General features: G+C 46.8%; 1 protein-coding gene across 1 annotated transcript in view; it reads right to left on the bottom strand.

The window, feature by feature from the left end:
- The window catches only part of PODXL2 (podocalyxin like 2), a 272,175-nt gene extending 269,321 nt beyond the window's left edge, over positions 1–2,854 (bottom strand). Inside the window, exon 1 of the mRNA XM_078662430.1 lies at positions 2,723–2,854. Coding sequence (XP_078518556.1) covers positions 2,723–2,759 — 37 coding nt within the window. The 5' untranslated portion in view covers positions 2,760–2,854. The remainder of the gene's footprint in view (positions 1–2,722) is intronic.
- Between the last annotated feature and the right edge of the window lie 16,886 nt (positions 2,855–19,740).

Here is a 19,740-nt window from a genome sequence, read left to right as displayed (position 1 = left end):
GTCACCTGGTGCTGAGCTGAGCTGCCTCCCGAACCGGAGATCGAACCGTGAACCCTGTGCTCTGAAGTCAGCTGCCCTGGCCGCTGCACCACACCTCTCCACCTCTGTACTGGTTAGGCCTTACATAGCATCCTAGAAACTACAGCACTCTTACAGGTTATTGTCTTAAATAGCAGAGCTACCTCCCCTGTTGCAACAATCTTAAAGGTTTTAAGATTAGCCGATATCAGTGGTCTTCAAACTCGAGGGCAAGAAACCCCAAACATCTAAAAGGGGGATGGAGAAAATAATTCAAAATTCAAATGGAAAATACGTGGAAAGACACAAGGGAGAAGGAACAATATGAAAGAAAGAAAACCCTACACAAGAGTCCGGACTACATTAAAATGCCTGCGGCAATGACAGAGTCAAAACAAAATATTGCTTGCAATGTACAATGCATGGATGTGATACAGTCAGAGGGATTTATTAAGCGCACATATCACCCGGAGGTCTCATGAAGAATGTAATGAGCTATAATTCAGAGTTTTAAGACGTAAAATAGTCCCTCATGCATTACAATGCAAGCACTATATAGGAGGAGGAATCATACACCCAATGCCCAATAGCAGGAGGAAAAAGGGAAACTCCTTTGGGAGGAGAATAAGCCCACTGCATGTCAATGCTTGAATATATGATTTTTCAACGATTTCAAGTTCCACGCATGGCATAACCACGCGAATTTTACATCGCAAGTGGCTTTACCACGCTGGAATTTACAACGAAGGATTGTACCACGTCTTACCTGCACGTCTTTCTCCAGCAGCCCTTACTTCCATCTACCATGGAAACAAGCGTCAAAACACGTCTTCCAAAATAAATAAAGGACTTCTTTTTTGACGTACACTGCACGTCTTTGGGGGAGGCTCTTTCCTTTTACTTCATTAATACCACAGAGCGTTTTTTTTTTAAATCTAACTCGCTCCTTAATTGTTGTTATTTTTTGGGGGGAGACCCCCCCCAGCCCCCCTAGCCCCCCTCCCAACCCTCCCCCAGCACGACTGGACGGAATACCACGTCTCCCCCCAACCCACGCTGAACGTACTTTCGTGGTATAGACGGACGTGGAAGGCACCCACGTTGAAAAAACGTTTGCGTGGTAAGTGTACCGTGGTAAACGTTATGCGTGGGGATGCCTTCGTAGTAAATGATGTTTCCCTCAATGCTTAATTTGAGCCAGTGGTTACCGGTGCTCGGCACAGACACTTAATTGTGTACACGGGGGCTTGTGGCAGTCTGCCACAAGGTGAGACTGTCTGAGATGACCACAACAACAGTCAATTATTAATTCAGAATACATTAAAAATGACTATTACTTGCTGCCCAAACCAGTCTTATAGCTTTGGGGCCAGGAATAGTCCGAATTGTCACACTTGCAGGGGTGTAATGGCTAGGTGTTGTGTTGTTACTCTCACTGGCAATGTGTGATAGAAGTGTCAGTGGCCTCCTAACGAGAACCATGGTACTTTTTTTTTTTTTCTTTTTTTACAAATTAAGCACTACTGCATGTATATCTTAAAGAATTGGTAAAAATAGGTCTGAATGTCTCAGAATTACTTCATGCCTCAGCAGCAATTTGGGACCCGCCCTGAACGTTACCCATTGTATAATACTGCTGTATTAATTTTTAGAATACAGGTTCCCATGAGACATTTATATTTTTGTCTGAGGTTCAGCTATGCAGGAATTCTAGCTCTGCAGCCTGCATTAACGTTACACCTTTTACAATCCCTCACTCACTCACTGCCTCTCTCTCGTCTTTCATCGTCTCCCGCCGTTCCCAGGACCTGTGCTGTAAAGGGGCGGGGAGTTGTTTTTTTACTAATGTATTTTGTCCCCTAAACATGGCCCCGATTTTTGGTCCCATCCCGGGACATAGAAATACAATAAATAAAATAACGAATTTGTTCTATTCGCTCGGTAAATGGCAGGTGCTCCTATTACAAACACAACGGCACATGTTTTGTCGCAGAATGATGAAAGGCTGTACATTTTATCGAGACTCGGCATATCATCCAGCCTGCGCATTCAGTGATTCAGCAGATATTTTGGGGATTTTCTGCCCTTCCAATGAGAGGACAGAACTCAGGAGGCACTCTATATCAGAGTTAGTACAGAACCCCTGCATATTTAAAATCTGCTAGCAGCTCGCGGGGGCACTTTTACACCACAAACACTGTAGGGCAATAGGAGGCAGGGGCTAGGGTGCCAAGAAGACCCCTTTAACAGCGTTGACAATATTCAGAGTTTAAGTTTGTCTCTCGCCAGCCTCACAATCATTCACTCACGAGACGTTGCTGTCCTAGTAGATGAAATAATTAAATATGTTCCCAACATCAATTTAAGATAACTCAGTGGGCTAACGTGCCTGCTGCGAAGACCTACATGCAAGCTGCAACTGCAAGTCACTGCCTGGACTCCCCGCGGGGCAAACTCTGTCCGCTCTTCTCGTGTTCGTAAGATGAGTTGGGCATTGACCCAATCTATAATTTACAGCGCCAAGAAGTGAATATGTGGGACTGCAAGCGCTACATACAAAAAGTGGCTACTTTTCATGTCAGCACCCATTTAATCCATGTCAGGAATAGGCAGACTAGACGACGCTACTATGTTAAAACGGGCAGGAGTAAAGCATGATTTAAAAACAAGAAATAAATAAATATAGGAAAGGTGAGTGTCCTACCAGAGCCCAGGAGCAGTATGTGCGGCAGCAGGTTCATGGTTGCAGGGGGGCCAGCCCTCCAGGCTGGAAGGTGTTGCAGTCAGGGGGAGGGTTCTCCAGGGAGGCGTGGGGGTCATCGGTTGTCTCCCCCGAGCCCCTGCGATGTGTGTCGAGACCTATCTGCTCGGGTCTCAGCAGCAGGCAACTGCTGCAGTAGGCAAAGCAGAGACCTCCCCCTCTCCAAGGTACTGCATGCAGCAGTCACAGCTCCCAGTGCTTGGCAGGGGAGGGGCGCCCTCTGTCGACAGTCTTACAGTACTGCATGCATCATTTGGGTACCAAGTTTTGGAGAAAGGCGAGGGGCGCCCTCTGGCGGCAGTCTTTGAATACTACATGCAACACGAGGGCAGTACTGGCTCACAGTACGCTCTTAGACAATCTCGTGGCTATCCGGGAGCACTACAGCGAGTCCCTATCTTGAGACACACTAGGTATTGTATTGTAATTGCATTTATATAGCGCTTACTACCCCTGACAAGGCGTCAAAGCTCTTTTTCGGCGAGTAGCACGCTACTCCAGGACCCATAGATGATTAGTGTTGAATTAGTATAGTGAAACATGCAAGTACATTTTAAGTGGTGGATAGGTTAGTCAGTTATTTGGAGTGAGAAGGATAGAGGAGGGATAAAAGGTTTGCTTTCATATAGCACTTGTTACCCCTGATGGATGTTGAAGCACTTTTCTGGCGAGTAGCACGCCACTCCGGGACCCATAAAGTGTGAAATTTCTAATAATAATGGTTATCATTTGGCTTTACAACTTAGTCAGGTCTGATGGTTCAGTGGGCTAATGGTTTCACCCAAAGACTCTGTTTCACTCCAAGGTCAACCTCAGTTTTCTGCATGTTTACTCACCCTACCGCCCATTTATAGGCCAATAAAATGAAATGAGTAGGGGTGTGCGGTGAACTCTGCTCCGCTGGTGGAGTTTGCGGATTTCTGTCCACTCCGCGTAGAGCGTGAGTTCCGAAAAAAACTCCACTAAGCGGCGCATAGTGTAGTTATTCCTCTTGCACAGTCTGCCAACGTTAAGTTGGCGAGCATGAGCGAGGAAATCACATGCTAGACCACCTTCCGATGAGATTTCTCAACGCGGGTGGTCACGGCAGGTCGCTACTGCTCGCGTTGAGAAACCTGCCCCTCATTTTGAGGAAGCTGTCGCTCGAATAGAACATCTACTTGAGCGGCAGAAAGAAGCAATGCACTCTTGCATTACACGTGGTGCCTTTTGTGCTGATTTTACAGTGCAGGATAAACTCCCAGTGCTAAAAATCAGAACGAGTAGCGTGACTTGCTGCACTCTGCCGCTTGCAAAACTCCGCAGAGCACGGCAGAGTTTTTCCGGCACTTCGGCCTAGAAATTAGTCCCATTGACCTGGGTAATGGAAAATAAAGTGTTTAGTACCAAGATGTCCCAATAAAGGATAATGCATCTATTCCCTGTGGCCAATCAGACTTTCATCCTTCTGAGGCTAATAAAATTGTTCCATCGAGTTAGATTCAGGTACATTCACACCGTGGTCTTGATCATTTGTCGCAAACCAGAATCTTTTTTCTGTTTGTGCAGAATCATCAGTAGTGTGGGTGTGGCGGATATATCGTGTATGTCTATAGTTGAAGGGCTCGATTAATAAAAGAATAAGTGTCCAAGCTTGTGCTCAGAAGACAATGGCTGGTGCTATTAAATGCTAGAGCACCAAATACCAAGGCTGCATAATCATCAACCACCTCAGGAGTCCGTAATCTGCTGCCAGGCACCACCTTACCAATTATCCCACTTTGCAGCTGCCTCCGTTCTCCCTTTGCGACGGTTTTGCCATCTTTCTCGTCTGTCTTCGTTCCCCTTTTTTGAGTTTTTCCTCTCGGAAAATATTTGATTCAGAACAATAGGAGCCGGTACCTAAAAATGAGTGGTGGTGCAACCCCGCCACACACCCCCCGCACCCCTGCTCCCCTAACCCTGCTCATATTAGGCACTGTATGGTTGTAGTATTGTGTGGTATGTGCAGCCAACGCTATTGCCCAGTTCAAGCACAAAATTTGCATAGTCAGGATAACCGAACAATAAATGGTAATGAATACAAAAATAATCATGTGGGATATCCTTGAGGGGAACGCCAAGAATTCCGCTGTAAAAGTCGACAGCGTTTCGGCCTGAAGGGGTATTAGGCCATCATCAGGACCAGGTTTCTGTTACTTACATGGCAGTGGCAAGAGGACGCACTTTCAAAAATCCGGGAGGGCAGGGTCCATGGAAATTAAGATAGGACCTGGGGAGGTATGGCAGGGACGTCAATTGGGGTACCCAGGGGCCCAGTAAGAGACAGGTAATTGCGAGAAACCAAAGCTGTTGGTCAGATTACTTGTTGAAGTCAGCTAGAAGCGTGGCGAAGGGCATCACAGGGCCGACCCCAATTGACGTTCCTTCCATACCTCTGCAGGTCCTATCTTAATTGCCTTGAACCCTGCCCCACCCGGATTTCTGACAGTGCGCACTCTCGCCACTGCCATATAAGTAACAGTAACCTGGTCCTGATGATGGCCTAATACCTCTACGGGCCGAAACGCGGTCAACTTTTACAGCAGAATTCTCGGCGCTCCCCTAAAGGATACCCCACTTGATTATTTTTGTATTTATTACCATTTATTGTTCGGTTATCCAATGTAAATTTTACCTTCACTTGTTCTTTGTTGCGCCCTTCCCTATCGCTGTACATACTTCCTCATGTGTCACTTGCGCCGTCACAATCCTTCACAAGCACTTGTGCACAGTATTCTATAGGTTACATGTAATTCAATGTAACGCAGTGTCACCCTTCCATATGTTTGACCATATGAAGCTAAATATGTATATTCACTAAAATACAATTTATGTTACAAAAACATTTTGTCTCCCTGGTTTACTTCCCTTTTGATTCAACTCTCAGCAATTAATTGTGCTATATGTAACTGACCTCCAATTAACACCCTTCTGAGACATTGTTGTATGTTATAGATGATTGCCCTAGTCTCCTTAGGGTATATGAGCTACCTCCTGTAGTCTGATACTGTTAAATATTACTTTACAGGAAATATATCTTCAGTTTGCAGCTGACATGAATTTAGGCAGCACGACCAAAGTTCTTATAATTTAAAAATAAAATCTCTTATACTTTTTGGGGGTCAAGTGGAAATGAATTTAGGCTGCTCCTTATTGTCTGCATTTCTGTGAATGTAGAAAACACGAGTTAAAAAGCCTGTTGAAAGGGAAGAAAGCAAGGAAAGTTACGTGCCTCCAGGGAGTGCTGAAAGATAAAGTAGTTCACTAAGGATCCATGGAAGGACACAAATCATCCAATGTAAAGAAGCTATTCACCAGGGGCGGGACTAACATAAGAGGAGACATGAAGCTATCAAATAAGAATCAAGTATTCAGATTGACAAGAAAGCCAACCAGGTCCACTGTAAGTATTGGTATTATCCACAATAGGTGTTCAATAACAGACATCTCAAAGCTGCCTGTACCCAAGACCTAAACAAATAGCATCCTCCAGGGAAAGAGGAAAACACATCAGCCTCTGGTGCCATCTAGAGGTAGAGCCATGCCTAGCTGCCTCTCATTAAGAACAGGCGTGTCTTTAAATCTATACATTATCTATAAATTCAGTCTGAACCAAGGAACCTAAGAAAAGTTGGACTTGAGCATACTGTCCTCTTGTGAGTGTCCCGTGCTTAAAGGACACCATAAGGACAACTTTTGAAACAAAGCATGGTCCTTCCACTTGAAAACTCAGTTATGACTTATCGGTAAATCGTTGACATTTTAGTGATAACTGGGAACTACTATATGTTAAATGTTATGTATGTTAAAAGTTTTGTAGAGCGCTCAAATCACCCTGGGACATCGCGGCGCTAACTAGGCAGTAGAATATTCCTTAAGGGAAGACATACAAATAAGTCAAGCCGAGTTGCAAAAACAGGAAGGCTTTCAGCTGTTTCCTGAAGACATTATAGCTTGTGATTTTACGTAAAGCCTGCGGGAGTTTGTTCCAATACCTTGGCGCTAAAAATGAAAAGGCTCTACCTCCAGGCCTAGTAACCAGCACACCTCTGAGAGCTCCCTAGCCTGTGAGCAGCGTTACGGTTAAGCAATCTCTTTGTATCTTCAGTAAACTGGTCCAGACTTTTGTCTGGTCACCTCAAAAGAGAGGAATTAATTCACACTAGGATTCAAGATGGCAGTGGTAATAATGAACAGTTATCACCTCCGTTAAGTTTGCAAGTACACAATCAAAGCGGTTATAGCGTGCTCAAATGAATAAAACACTATGGGGCCGATTCACAGAACTAACTTAAGACAAAATCCTAAACTTACTCCTTTTGGTATTTACAGAAGTTAGGATTTTGTCTTAAGTTAGTCTTAAAACAGATTTAAGACAGACTTAAGACAAAATCCTAACTTAAGTCGGTCTTAAGTTTGTCTTAAGTCTGTCTTAAGACAAACTTAAGACAAAATCCTAACTTCTGTGAATACCAAAAGGAGTAAGTTTATGATTTTGTCTTAAGGTAGTTCTGTGAATCGGGCCCTATGCCATCATATTAGTGTTACCCAGTATATGGAAACTAAATTTCCCATATACTACAAAATTTGAAATACAATTAAGAGCACAGCAAAAGTATAGTTTTGGTCGGACTCCGTTGTCGGTTTGAATTTAATTAGAACAGCACTCAAAAATAACCAAAGTTGTACCGCACAATAAAATCTATATGTATGCACAATATTTGACTATAGATGATTGATTCGTTGACACGTAGATGAAAAGTAGGCGCAGACAGCCTGCTATACTGTTGCTGTGCTCTGAATTGTATTTCAGAGTGAGGAATTAATGTTCTGTCAGTGACCTTCTCACGCAGGTTTAATCTTTTCCAGAATAAAATAACCCTACTTGTCATTCGTGTACATGCAAACTCTGCCAAAAAAAAGGAGCATAAAAAAAAAAAATCAGAGGGCCATTAAGGCAGCTCCTTACCGGTTATTTAGGGGGAACATCCTTTACAACCCGGTAATGACACCGCAGTGCCATTACAACGCGGGTTTCACAACGCAAGTCATTACCACGACTTGCACTGGAGGGCGCTCTAGGCTAAGGAATAGTAGATTTACTATTCCAGCACCGTCCCTAGTGTACGTAGGCTGGTGTTGGAATAGTACATCTTACTATTCCTAAGTCCAGCACCCTACAGCGCAAGTCGTGGTAACGACTTGCGTTGTAAAACCTGCGTTGTGATGGTCTGCGGTGTTTTATACCATGTTGTACCGTCATACATCCGTTATTTAGTTCGACGAACAACAAAACATATGTTAAGGTATGTTCCCTCACTCGAAGAAAGAAATCGTAGACAGAGGCAGGAATCTCCTTCACCCAGGAATTTGATCTCTCTTGTATAACAAAAATGTTTTGCTGTCCCTCAAGCGTGAAGCACCTCTCTGCACATTGATAAATTACAGGCTCCACTTCATGCTATGAGCCAAGGCCTCTGTCAGGGTAAAAAAAAAAAAACGAGAAGCCCCCAGCTATATTTTAATCTGCATTCCATAATTACCTTGTACCAGAGACCCCTATGAGTAGCTGGCAGAAGACAGCATCAGCCCAGCTGGACACTCACACCAGACGCCACAGGCCACCAGGGTAAAGAAAAATGCACTTAGCATGTCACTTCACAAGTTGACCAAGAGAAACACCGAGACATTTATTTATTTATTAAAAGTTTTGTATAGCGCTAGCTGGACCCACGGGTATCAGAGCGCTTCACAGCAGGTACAACAATGTGCCTTAACGGCGATGGAAGGTTGATAACTTGAGAACTTAAGGGCATTGCAAATAGCATAGTCATACAGATCATAAGGTCTACAAGGGTGAAGGGTACTAAGATCATCGCCATAGAGTTCAGGTGGCCTCAAGGAAGCGGGCTTTGAGTAAAGTCTTGAATTTCGGGAAATGAGAGGTCATTCTGATGTGGGGAGATCGCGTTCCAAATCCTGGGTGCATTGCCCGCAAAGGATTTACTTATATTTTTGCGTTTCCGCGATTTCAATGGAATGAGAAGAAGCGTGTTGGAGCTTCTGAGGTTCCTGGATTGCCAGCCCTTTTGAGTTTCGTTGCCAGGTATTCTGGTTTGCCTGTGTGGAGGGCTTTGTGTGTAAGACATGCTGTTTGAAAGTTGGCTCGTTGTTCAATAGGGAGCCATTTCAGATCCTTGAGCGCGGGGGAAATGTGGTCGAATTTCTTGGTTCCTGTGACCATTCTAGCCGCGGCATTGAGGGTGGGTGTCAAGGGGCCTAGGTGTGATTTGGCTGAGCCGGTCAGGGCTGCGATTCCATAGTCAATTCTGGAAAGCACCAGTGCTTGAGTGGCCTGTTGAAGGTCCTTTGGAGGCAGGAAAGGTTTTATTTTGTAGAGAAGTTTCAGATTGAGGAAAGCGCTTTTGGCGGAGTTCGCGATGTGTTTTTTCATGTCTAATTTGGGGTCTAAGGTGATACCTAGGGACTTGACCGAATCTTTCGGCTTGAGGGTGCCATTGAGGGCGTCGATGGCTTTGAGCCATTCTTCAATTTGGGGGTTTTCTTCTCTGTTGGAAATGAGTAGAACTTCGTTTTTTTCTTGATTAAGCTTCAAGTGGTTTTGTGAGAGCCATTGTTGAACGTCTTTGAGCGTGTCATTGAGTTTGAGAATGTCGTTCATAGAGGTGGTTTCCAGAGAGAGCTGCGTGTCATCAGCGTAGAGGTGGAAGGGGATGTTGGAATTCCTGAGTATTGAGGTGAGGGGTTCCATGTAGATATTGAAGAGTTGGGGGGAGAGTACTGACCCTTGTGGGACTCCTCTAGTGACGGGGAGGGGGTCGGATTCAAAGTTTTTCGTTTTTACTCTTTGCGAGCGATTGTGTAGGAAGGAGGAGCACCAGTTCAGTACCGTCGATTCCAAGCCCGCTCTTTCTTGAAGGACTTTTAGGAGCAGTGTGTGATCGACAGTATCAAATGCGGCCGATAGGTCAAGGAGAATGAGAAGGCAGCATTGGTTTGAGTCAAGTGATTTGTGTAGATCGTCTATGACGTTTAGGATGGCAGTTTCAGTGCTGCATCCCTTTCTGAAACCCGATTGGTGGGGGTCGAGAAGCTTGATGTTCTCCAAGTGTTGGGTTAACTGTGGGACAATAAACATATTTTTCCAGTGTTTTGGATAAGAGAGGAAGGTTTGACACGGGTCTAAAGTTGTTCATATCTTCCGTGTCTAGCCCTGTTTTTTTTAGTAGCGGTGTGACTTGGCCGTCCTTGAGGCAGTCTGGGATAATTCCCGAGCTCAGCGAACTGTTGATGATTTTGCACCAGATTGGGGCTAGGGTGTGTTTCAGGACTTTGGCCAGGTTTAAAGGAAGCTGATCCAGGGAGTGGGATGAAGGTTTGGCGTTGGCGATCAGGGTGATGATCTCTGCTTCCTGAATCGGCATGAAGACGGACCATTGAGTGGGTGGGGTCAATAAGGTGTGGTCAGTCAGTGGTGGAGTCTTGGTCTCCCTGAGAAAATAGGGGTTTGTGCTGAGAGAGAGGTCGATCTTGGTGATTTTTTCGTTAAAAAAGCTGGCAAAGTTGTCGCATTGTTTTTTGGAGGACACTGAATCGGATGTGGTGGGTTTGGAGGTTTGGTTTCTGATGATGCTGAAGAGCTCTTTGGGGCGATTCTTTGCATTATCTAGAGCGGAACAGAAGAAAGAAGAATTTTTTTCCTTGATGAGTTTGTAGTAGTTTCTGCGTGCTGTCTTGAGTTGTTCGCGGCGATGGGTGGAGGGATTGCTCCTCCAGATTCTTTCAAGGGATCTGAGAAGTCTTCTTCGTCATTGATGTCCGTGGTGAACCACGATCTCGATGGAATATTTCTGGATTTTTTCAGTTTCAAGGGCGCCAGGCGGTCAAGGGGGGCCATCATGTTGGAGTGGTAGAGAGAGGTGAGATCTGTGGTTGAGAGGTGCTCCATCGTGCTCGGAAGAAGAGTGTTTAATTCTTCTTCTAGGATGATCTGTGGGACTTGGGCAATATTACTTATCCATTTGGAAGGAGCTTGTTTTATGTGTCGGGTTGGTGTTGGTTGGTTGATGTGGAAAAGAACTAAGTGGTGGTCTGACCAATCTACTGGAATGATATAGTCGATGGTGATTGTGAAATTGTCCGCAAAGATTGCGTCGAGTATCGCTCCTCTGTAGTGTGTTTCTTCAGAGCAGTGTTGTTTCAGATAGTTTTCTAGCAGAAGGTTGTTGAGGGATTGGATGAGCGGGTTAATTGTTTCGTTCCATCTAATGTTGAGATCGCCAGGTATTATGTTATTGGCGTCGTTGAGCGCGCATTGGGTGATTAGGTCAGATAGTTGCGGAACGGAGGGCGTGGGTGAATTGGTGTCGGCTCCTCTTGAGGGATATGAGAGGGTGAGCCATGGGTGAAGATAATTCTGGGGGGATAGAGGTGGGAGGAGGCGCTCTTTCTAGTTGGGAGGTAGGCTGCACTGTGGGGGGTTGGGTGTGAGGGCCAGGGAGCCACTGGGGGTGAGAATGTGAGTGGGACTCTTTTCTGGTAATCTGGATATCATTGTTGGGGGTGTCTGGTGTAGCGGTAGTGGGAGGACTCTCTAGTTGTGGATGTGAGTAGGGCTCTACTCTGGAGTGATGGTTATGATTGGTGATGGGGTGGGATTGGACGGTGGTAGGGGTTGTCTCAAGGAGGGTGGTAGGTTGCGCTGGCGGAGTAAATGTGGGCGGGTTTTGGGGCCTTTGTGGGAGGAGAAGGGAGTGGGGCACTATTGTTGTATGTTGAGTGTGAGTGGAGGGTGGGTAGAGTAGGGCGGCGGTAGGCACTTTCGTGACGGTGGACAGTTGGTGCAGGTTGGCATTCGTAGGCAGGGGGGTGTTCGAGTTGGGTCCTGTGTCTTTCTGGGGGTTGGAGTTTAGCCAGACAAGTGTTCCGAGCTTGAGGCGGGGTAGGAGTGGAGTTCTTCTTTAACGTGAGGAACAGGGAGTCAAAGAACTCGAGGTTCTCATTTTTTGCCTGAATCAGGATGGTGCCATTATCGAAAATGGTTGTGGAAATGGAGCGGTGAGGGACTGCTGTTTTTGCAGGGAGATGGTAAGTTTACGATTGAGTGCTGTGATGGTGGTTTTGGCGACTAGGAGGTGGGCATTAAGGCTGTTGATCCAATGGTCCGGTTTGACCGTGTAAAAGATGAAGTCCATTTTAAGTTGACCTCTAGATGGGCAGTGGTACGTGTCTACGATAAGTGTTTCTGGGAATTGTCTGATAATTTTCAGTTTAAGGAGTTTTTTTGCTTTGATGGATAGTCTATGGGGGTAAGAAATGGCGAAAGCGTTTTGACCGTGGGGAAGACATTTGACTTAAAGTGCCTTTAAAAGAATCATTATTTCTACCGAAAAAAGTGAAAAAGATGTGTACTATCTGGTCACCCTGGAAGCATATATCTGGATTACTTGAGTCAAAAGTAAAGTCACCAAAGAAATATATATATACTTTACTGAGAAAAAGTATGAGATCTATTTGAGGCTCTACAGATATAGAGCAAACTAACATAAAAAAAAAGAAGTGAAGATGCATAAAGAGTTGCCTTGAACTGCAATAGCGCACTGGCTCTATGCAGAATAATATCTTCAACCCTTTACACCCTTGTCCTTTCTGCAGTGCTTAATATGTGCCGGTGTTTTCAGGTGCTCAGTGCCACCACTTCTTTGTAAACACTTAAACCTATTATGGGAGTACACCACATGGTGGCGCTGGAAGTCTATTGTTCAGCTGAGTTTATCAGCACCCTGTTTAATTAAAAATGATAAATGTAGCACATAGGTAATGCTGGTTCTGGCATTCGGCAGCTATGGCCGGACATGTGGCAGTGCCAGCTGAAGTGGACTTCTATGAGGTGACTTTTGGCCCTGGCACTTTTTAGGTCTCGCCTGTCGATGCGCATGCGCATCGAGCAAGGCGAGAGTATTGCGAGTTATCCACTCTTTATCTGCATTGCAAGGAATCGTGGCGATTCCTTGCAGTGCCCGTGACTTTTAAGGTCAATGCGCATGCGCATTAAGCTTATGCGCATGCGCATTGACCTTAAAAGTCACGGGCGCGTGCATGTCCGTCTTCCCGCCGTCTCGCATTTCCCCTGTCGCACTTCTCCTCCCCCCTCCCCTCTCTTCCCTCCAGCTTGTTTTTTGTTTATTTGACCCGCTCCGCCCCCTCCCCTTCCCGCCGTGTCGCATTTCTCCTCCCCCCTCCCCTCTCTTCCCTCCGGCTTTTTTTTTGTTTATTTTACCCGCCGTGTCGCCGTGTCTCCGATCCTTTCGCTCTCCTCCCCCCTCCCCTCTCTTCCCTCCGGCTTCTTTTTTGTTTATTTTTTCTCCTTAAAACGGGCACCAGGAATAATTTAATTAATCTGTCATATGGATGGGTTTGATTTTTGTTACAGAAGCAGGGGTTTGCCAAAAATTAGCCAGTTATTTACTTTCACCTAGCATCATAAAATTCACGCGTTTTTCAAACAGTCAACGTTTTCCTCCCACACTTACCTGTATGGTGGAATATTTTCTCGCAGCTGGCTGTGTTGTTTTGTCATCTTTTTTTTTTTTTCAATTAAACCGTATACACGTCATGCTTCCTATATTTTTTTTTGCCACTTTGAAAATGAGGTCATTCCGATGCGCTTGAGCGACATGAGTGACAAATTAGTGTACTCGCGCACAAAAAAACGCATGTTTGCGACACCCCAAAAAAATCTCCTGCAACATTTTTAAAATGCAGGAAAGTGTTTTTGCGTTGAGAAAAATAGCTTGGGCAATATTAATAGTTTCGGTAAAGTACACGTTTTCCGGCGAACGCTTAAACGCACAGAACTTTTTATCTTTTTACCTATTTAAGACTTTTTGCCAAAACGCCACAAGCTTCCCAAAATAACGCACCCCTAGCCCGTGGCATCAGTCGAGGCGGAGAGTGAAATAGCAACTTGTGTTTTGGAAGAGGTGTAAACTGGCTTGTTTACAGTGTGCTGTGTATGTAACATGTTTGGACAACGCACTGTAGAAAACAACAATTGGCAATCCAAATTCTATATCACAATACATGTTACATATATCCAGACATAACGGCCAATCTACACAGGTCTTTAAATAGCCAAATCACAGACCACCAGACTTGCATCAGCGCTAACAAAGCACGTTGGTCTATAGAGGCCAGGACCTTTCATTCAAACAGAAATGCAGCTGCAACACTTGAAATATGCGAAATGACTCACGAGTCCCTTCAAAATACGGGTTTCATCATCATAAGTAGAACCCCTCGAATCACTACTCGGATTTACCATGGGCAGAGCCACTAGGATTATGCGGCAATGCAGGACTGAATCCAGCAGCGTGGTTATATACCTAATGTGCAAGAAGGTAAAATGTTGTGACATTTTGCAGCACATTCTCTGGCAGTATTATTTTGATCTAAGTTAGAACATGTTTTCTTTTTTTAGTTACCAATAATATGTTACGTTATGTGGCAAGTGTGGTCAATCCAAACCTACCATCTCACACGGTGCCCCAGTGTGTCACATGATTTCTGCTCCCTTCGCACAGTCACTGGGTGAGAAACAGAGAATATTCAGTTGCAGAGAAAACCCTCACTCACCCTCACCCACCCTCACCCTCACCCACCCTCACCCTCACTCACTCTCACTCACCCTCACCCACCCTCACTCACCCTCACTCACCCTCACTCACTCTCACTCACCCTCACCCTCACTCACCCTCACTCACCCTCACCCACCCTCACCCACCCTCACCCTCACTCACCCTCACTCACCCTCACCCTCACCCACCCTCACCCTCACCCACCCTCACCCTCACTCACTCTCACCCTCACCCTCACTCACCCTCACTCACCCTCACTCTCACTCACCCTCACTCTCACTCACCCTCACTCTCACTCACCCTCACTCACTCACCCACCCTCACTCACCCTCACCCTCACTCACCTTCACCCTCACTCACCCTCAACCCCTCACCCTCAACCCCTCACCCTCCCTCACCCTCACCCACCCTCACCCACCCTCACCCTCCCTCACCCTCCCTCACTCACCCTCACTCACCCTCACTCACTCTCACTCACCCTCACTCACCCTCACCCTCCCTCACCCTCCCTCACCCTCCCTCACTCACCCTCACTCACCCTCACTCACCCTCACTCACCCTCACTCACCCTCACCCACCCTCACTCTCACTCACCCTCACTCACCCTCACCCACCCTCACCCTCACCCACCCTCACCCTCACTCACCCTCACTCACCCTCACTCTCACTCACTCTCACTCTCACTCACCCTCACTCTCACTCACCCTCACTCTCTCTCACTCTCACTCACCCTCACTCTCACTCACCCTCACTCACTCACCCACCCTCACTCACCCTCACTCTCACTCACCCTCACTCTCACTCACCCTCACTCTCACTCACTCTCACTCACCCTCACTCACCCTCACTCACCCTCACTCACCCTCACTCACCCTCACTCACCCTCACCCACCCTCACCCACCCTCACCCTCACTCACCCTCACTCTCACTCACCCACCCTCACCCTCACCCACCCTCACCCTCACCCACCCTCACACTCACCCTCACCCACCCTCACTCTCACTCACCCTCACTCTCACTCACCCTCACTCACTCACCCACCCTCACTCACCCTCACCCTCACTCACCTTCACCCTCACTCACCCTCAACCCCTCACCCTCAACCCCTCACCCTCCCTCACCCTCACCCACCCTCACCCTCCCTCACCCTCACTCACTCTCACTCACCCTCACTCACCCTCACCCTCCCTCACTCACCCTCACTCACCCTCACTCACCCTCACTCACCCTCACTCACCCTCACTCACCCTCACTCACCCTCACTCTCCCTCACTCACCCTCACTCACCCTCACTCACCCTCACGCACCCTCACTCTCACTCACTCACTCTCACTCACCCTCACTCTCACTCACCCTCACTCTCTCACCCTCACCCTCCCTCACTCACCCTCACTCACCCTCACTCACCCTCACTCTCACTCACTCTCACTCACCCTCACTCTCACTCACCCTCACTCTCACTCACCCTCACTCTCACCCTCACTCTCACTCACCCTCACCCTCACTCACCCTCACTCACCCTCAACGCCTCACCCTCACCCGCACTCACCCTCATTCTCACTCACCTTCACTCACCCTTAATACCTCACCAACACTCACCCTCAATGCCTCGCCCTCCCTCACCCTCAGCCTCACTCACTCTTACTCACCCTCACCCACCATCACGCTCATCCTCACTCACCCTCACTTACCCTCACTAACCCTCAGTCACACTCAGTCACCCTCAGTCACCCTCACTCAACCCCTCACCCTCACTCACACTCACTCAACCTCTCACTCAACACCTCACTCTCACTCACCCTCAACACCTCACTCACCCTCAATTTCACTCACCCTCAATTTCACTCACCCTCAATTTCACTCACCCTCACTCATCCTCAACACTTCCCCCACCCTCACTAGCCCTCAACACCTCACACACACACCCTCAACACTTCTCCTTCAACTCCTCACTCACCCTCACTCTCACTCAACACTTCAACACCTCAGCCTCAGCCTCACCCTCAACACCTCACTCACCCACAACACCTCATTCTCACTCACCCACACTCACCCTCATCCTCACTCACCCTCACTCACCCTCACCCTCACTCACCCTCACCCTCACTCACCCTCACTCACCCTCACTCACCCTCACTCACCCTCACACAGTGCAATAGTTCTCAGACCATTTCAGTTAGAGCTTTTAGAAATGTTTATGGCTTTTTTTATTTGTAATACTTTCGCATTGGCTACAGGAAACAAAAATGCTAAACATTTACAAAAAAACCCATAAACAATTCTAAAAGCACTAACTCTAATGGTGCGAGACCTATTGCATTTCCAATGCTTGTTTTCTTTACAAAGGAAGCACTGCCTTTCTTGGATATGAAAATTGATGAGGGGTTTGGGGAAGGCAAGGAATGGCTGGCTCAAATTGATCTGGCAGTGGGGAAAGTGGTTGGAGGGAATTAAGGCTGCTCCAGTTGCAATAAATCTTTCTTGCTTTTACTTGCATAGGACATTCATAAATCAGACATATATGGATGTTATGTTATGTTAATTTTGAGTTATATAGCGCCAAATCACCGTCACGTCTCTAGGCGCTAATAACAGGTGGAAGGAAACAACAGCTGAGTGGATAGAAAATACATGTGGCGGTTAAAAATGCACAGTGCCTAGGGCTTCTTTAAACAGGAGCGTTTTTAATGATTTCCGGAAGTGCAACAGATTTGATTCTTTGCGGAGAAACTCCGGTAGTTTGTTCCAGATCTGTGGCACCAGCACAGAGAAGGATCTCCCTCCCTTGGTGGCCAGTTTGTACCGGGGACAAGACAGCAATTGTGCATTGGAGGCCCTTAGTGCTCGTTTGGGGTTGTAAACCTCAAGACGTTCCTTGATGTAAGCGGGTGCTTGGCCATGGATTGCTTTATGGGCTGTGCACAAACTTTTAAACTCCACCCTCTGCTTTATGGGGAGCCAGTGCAGTTTGCGCAGCAATGGGGAGGCATGGGTCCGTCTTGGTAGACTAAAGATCAGTCTCGCTGCGTCATTTAGGACCACTTGTAGCCTACCGGTCAAAGTTTTAGGCAAGCCCAGATAAAGGGCATTCCCGTAGTCCGATGACTCGGTATGTAATGCAGGAGGAACCAGATAACTATATCCTAAAAATCGCCCACATCACCCACCAAGAGGGGGCGCTGAATGGAGTACGGAAGGAGCACGCCTCAATAATACATTGGAATAGTACCCTGTGGCCTAGCCATGGCTCTCTGGCATAAGCACTTAATTTGAGCCGGTGTTAGCAGGTGGGCCCACGTGCCCTAATTTTTGAGGACGGGCACCGATTTTTATCACACAAGACTTTTACCCAGAACTAATGAAAGAAAAACACAAAAGAGGGAATGAGGTGGAAGAGAAAGACGGCAAAGCAGTGAGAAAAGTATAAAACGGGGATGAAAAACCTTGCAAGAGTGAGCAACAGGGGCAGAGCATGTCTGGTGATGAATGAAAGAGGAATCAAGACTACAAAGCCTGGTATTTCACACCCCTGAGAAATCTGTGGGCACCGGCACTTATTTTACAAATTAAGCCGCCTTACATTGAAAGAGGAGCAATGCAACGTCGAGGAAACTGCCTCTTTTTTGTATTTGTCCTTTTTGTGACCCACACAGGGTGTTTGGTCTCTAAATTGACCGAAATCTGCAGATAAGGCCCACATGCCCTTCCATGAACAAGAAACATGTTTTGGTTTTAAAGCTTCTACATTCGACATATTGGTAACAAAATTGTAATTGTGCATAAGTAGTTTGCGCAGTTACACAAAGGTCACTTAAGGATGTCGGATGAAAGCAATGTTTCCTTGTTTGCATTTGAAAATGCAATCTGCTTAAAACACCAACCTCTCTGCAGCACGTCGCCAGGAGAGCTTTTAAAGTGGGACATTGATTAAAAAAAACCCTAGCTGGCAAACCACTGCTAGGAACAGTGCCAATCTTCAAACCTGCAGTGCTCAAGCAAAAATACTTTGGCATAAGCAATGCCACCATTGCATTCATTAACCTACACCGTCCAGGTTTTAAAATGGGACGTTATTGTCTGCTTGCACCTTGGCCAGAATGGTTAGCAGTCATTACACACCTTTACAGGAACTGGCACATCTCTGCATATTAGCAGAGATGCATCCGTGAAATTGCGTGACGGGAAAAAAATCATTGCGCCACCATGGATGCGCTGCATTTACAATGCAGCACCGTGGCGCAAGAATAGGCAGATGCGTGACGCATCTTTTGGCAGAAAGGCAGCGCATTGCTGGAGTCGTGTAACAAGCACGACGCAACTCCAGCAATGGTCAGGAATGCCTATTCCTATCATGCTGAGTCACTGCTTACACCTGCTTCAAGCAGGCTCAAGGTTTTGACGCAGTGGCGTCGTAGAAGTGACATAGTGAAATCTTGTAGATTTCACTGTGTCACTTTTACGGGGCTTTTTTACGTGGGAAAGCCCACCCTGCATACATTATTCCTGACGCAGGTATAATGTAGCGCTGGGCTTTACAATGTGACGCATCTCCATAGATGCGTCACGTTGTAAATATGTCGCAACGTGGCACATTGTTTAAGACGCTGCTGCATCACAGAAGTGACGCAATGGTGGCGTAAAGCTGTCTCAAGGGCCTTGTAAATCTGCCCCCATGTGTCTTCTGACATCATTTGTGATCGCTCCTGTGGCTGCAATGGCCACCAAATGTCACGTTTCTAAGGCAGGTCTACACGCGTTTCAAGGAGGGGCTGAGCCCAGCTCTCAAGAAGCCAGGGGACCTCTGTGTGTGAAAACAGCTTGTACAACAAGGAAGTACTTCCCCTTCACACACGATGCAACCCGTAGCATGGGATGAGAGGTGGGATTAATAGGGAAAGATATGGTTGATGGGAGTAACTGTATTGGCCTTCGTAGTGGTTTGGGAGAGAGATGTAGGTGAGCAGTGAACCCCGCAACTAGCCTATTGCTTTACTGCAGTGAAATGACAGCAGGTATAGTTTCTGCAGGAACGCACATCCCTCAGGGTGCAAAAGTATATTTTACTGAAAACCCTGGATAGAGAAAGCAAAAGAACCTTAGTATGATTTGTTTGGGTCTTAGGCACTCGCAGACAATTTTTTATATAACCCCTTCGCAGCGGGGGTAATTCCCCTGCTGTGCTGGGGGAGAGGGGGGCGCGCACAGCACCCCGGTGCCCGTGACGAGCTCAGCTCGTCACGCAGCACGGTGCCGCTGTGCTCATGATGAGCTGAGCTCGTCAC

The sequence above is a fragment of the Lissotriton helveticus genome, chromosome 9 (genome assembly GCF_964261635.1).
Source record: "Lissotriton helveticus chromosome 9, aLisHel1.1, whole genome shotgun sequence".
Classification (NCBI taxonomy): Eukaryota; Metazoa; Chordata; class Amphibia; order Caudata; family Salamandridae; genus Lissotriton; species Lissotriton helveticus.
The sequence above is the reverse complement of the archived record's forward strand: the minus strand, read 5'-3'. Positions and strand labels throughout refer to the sequence as shown.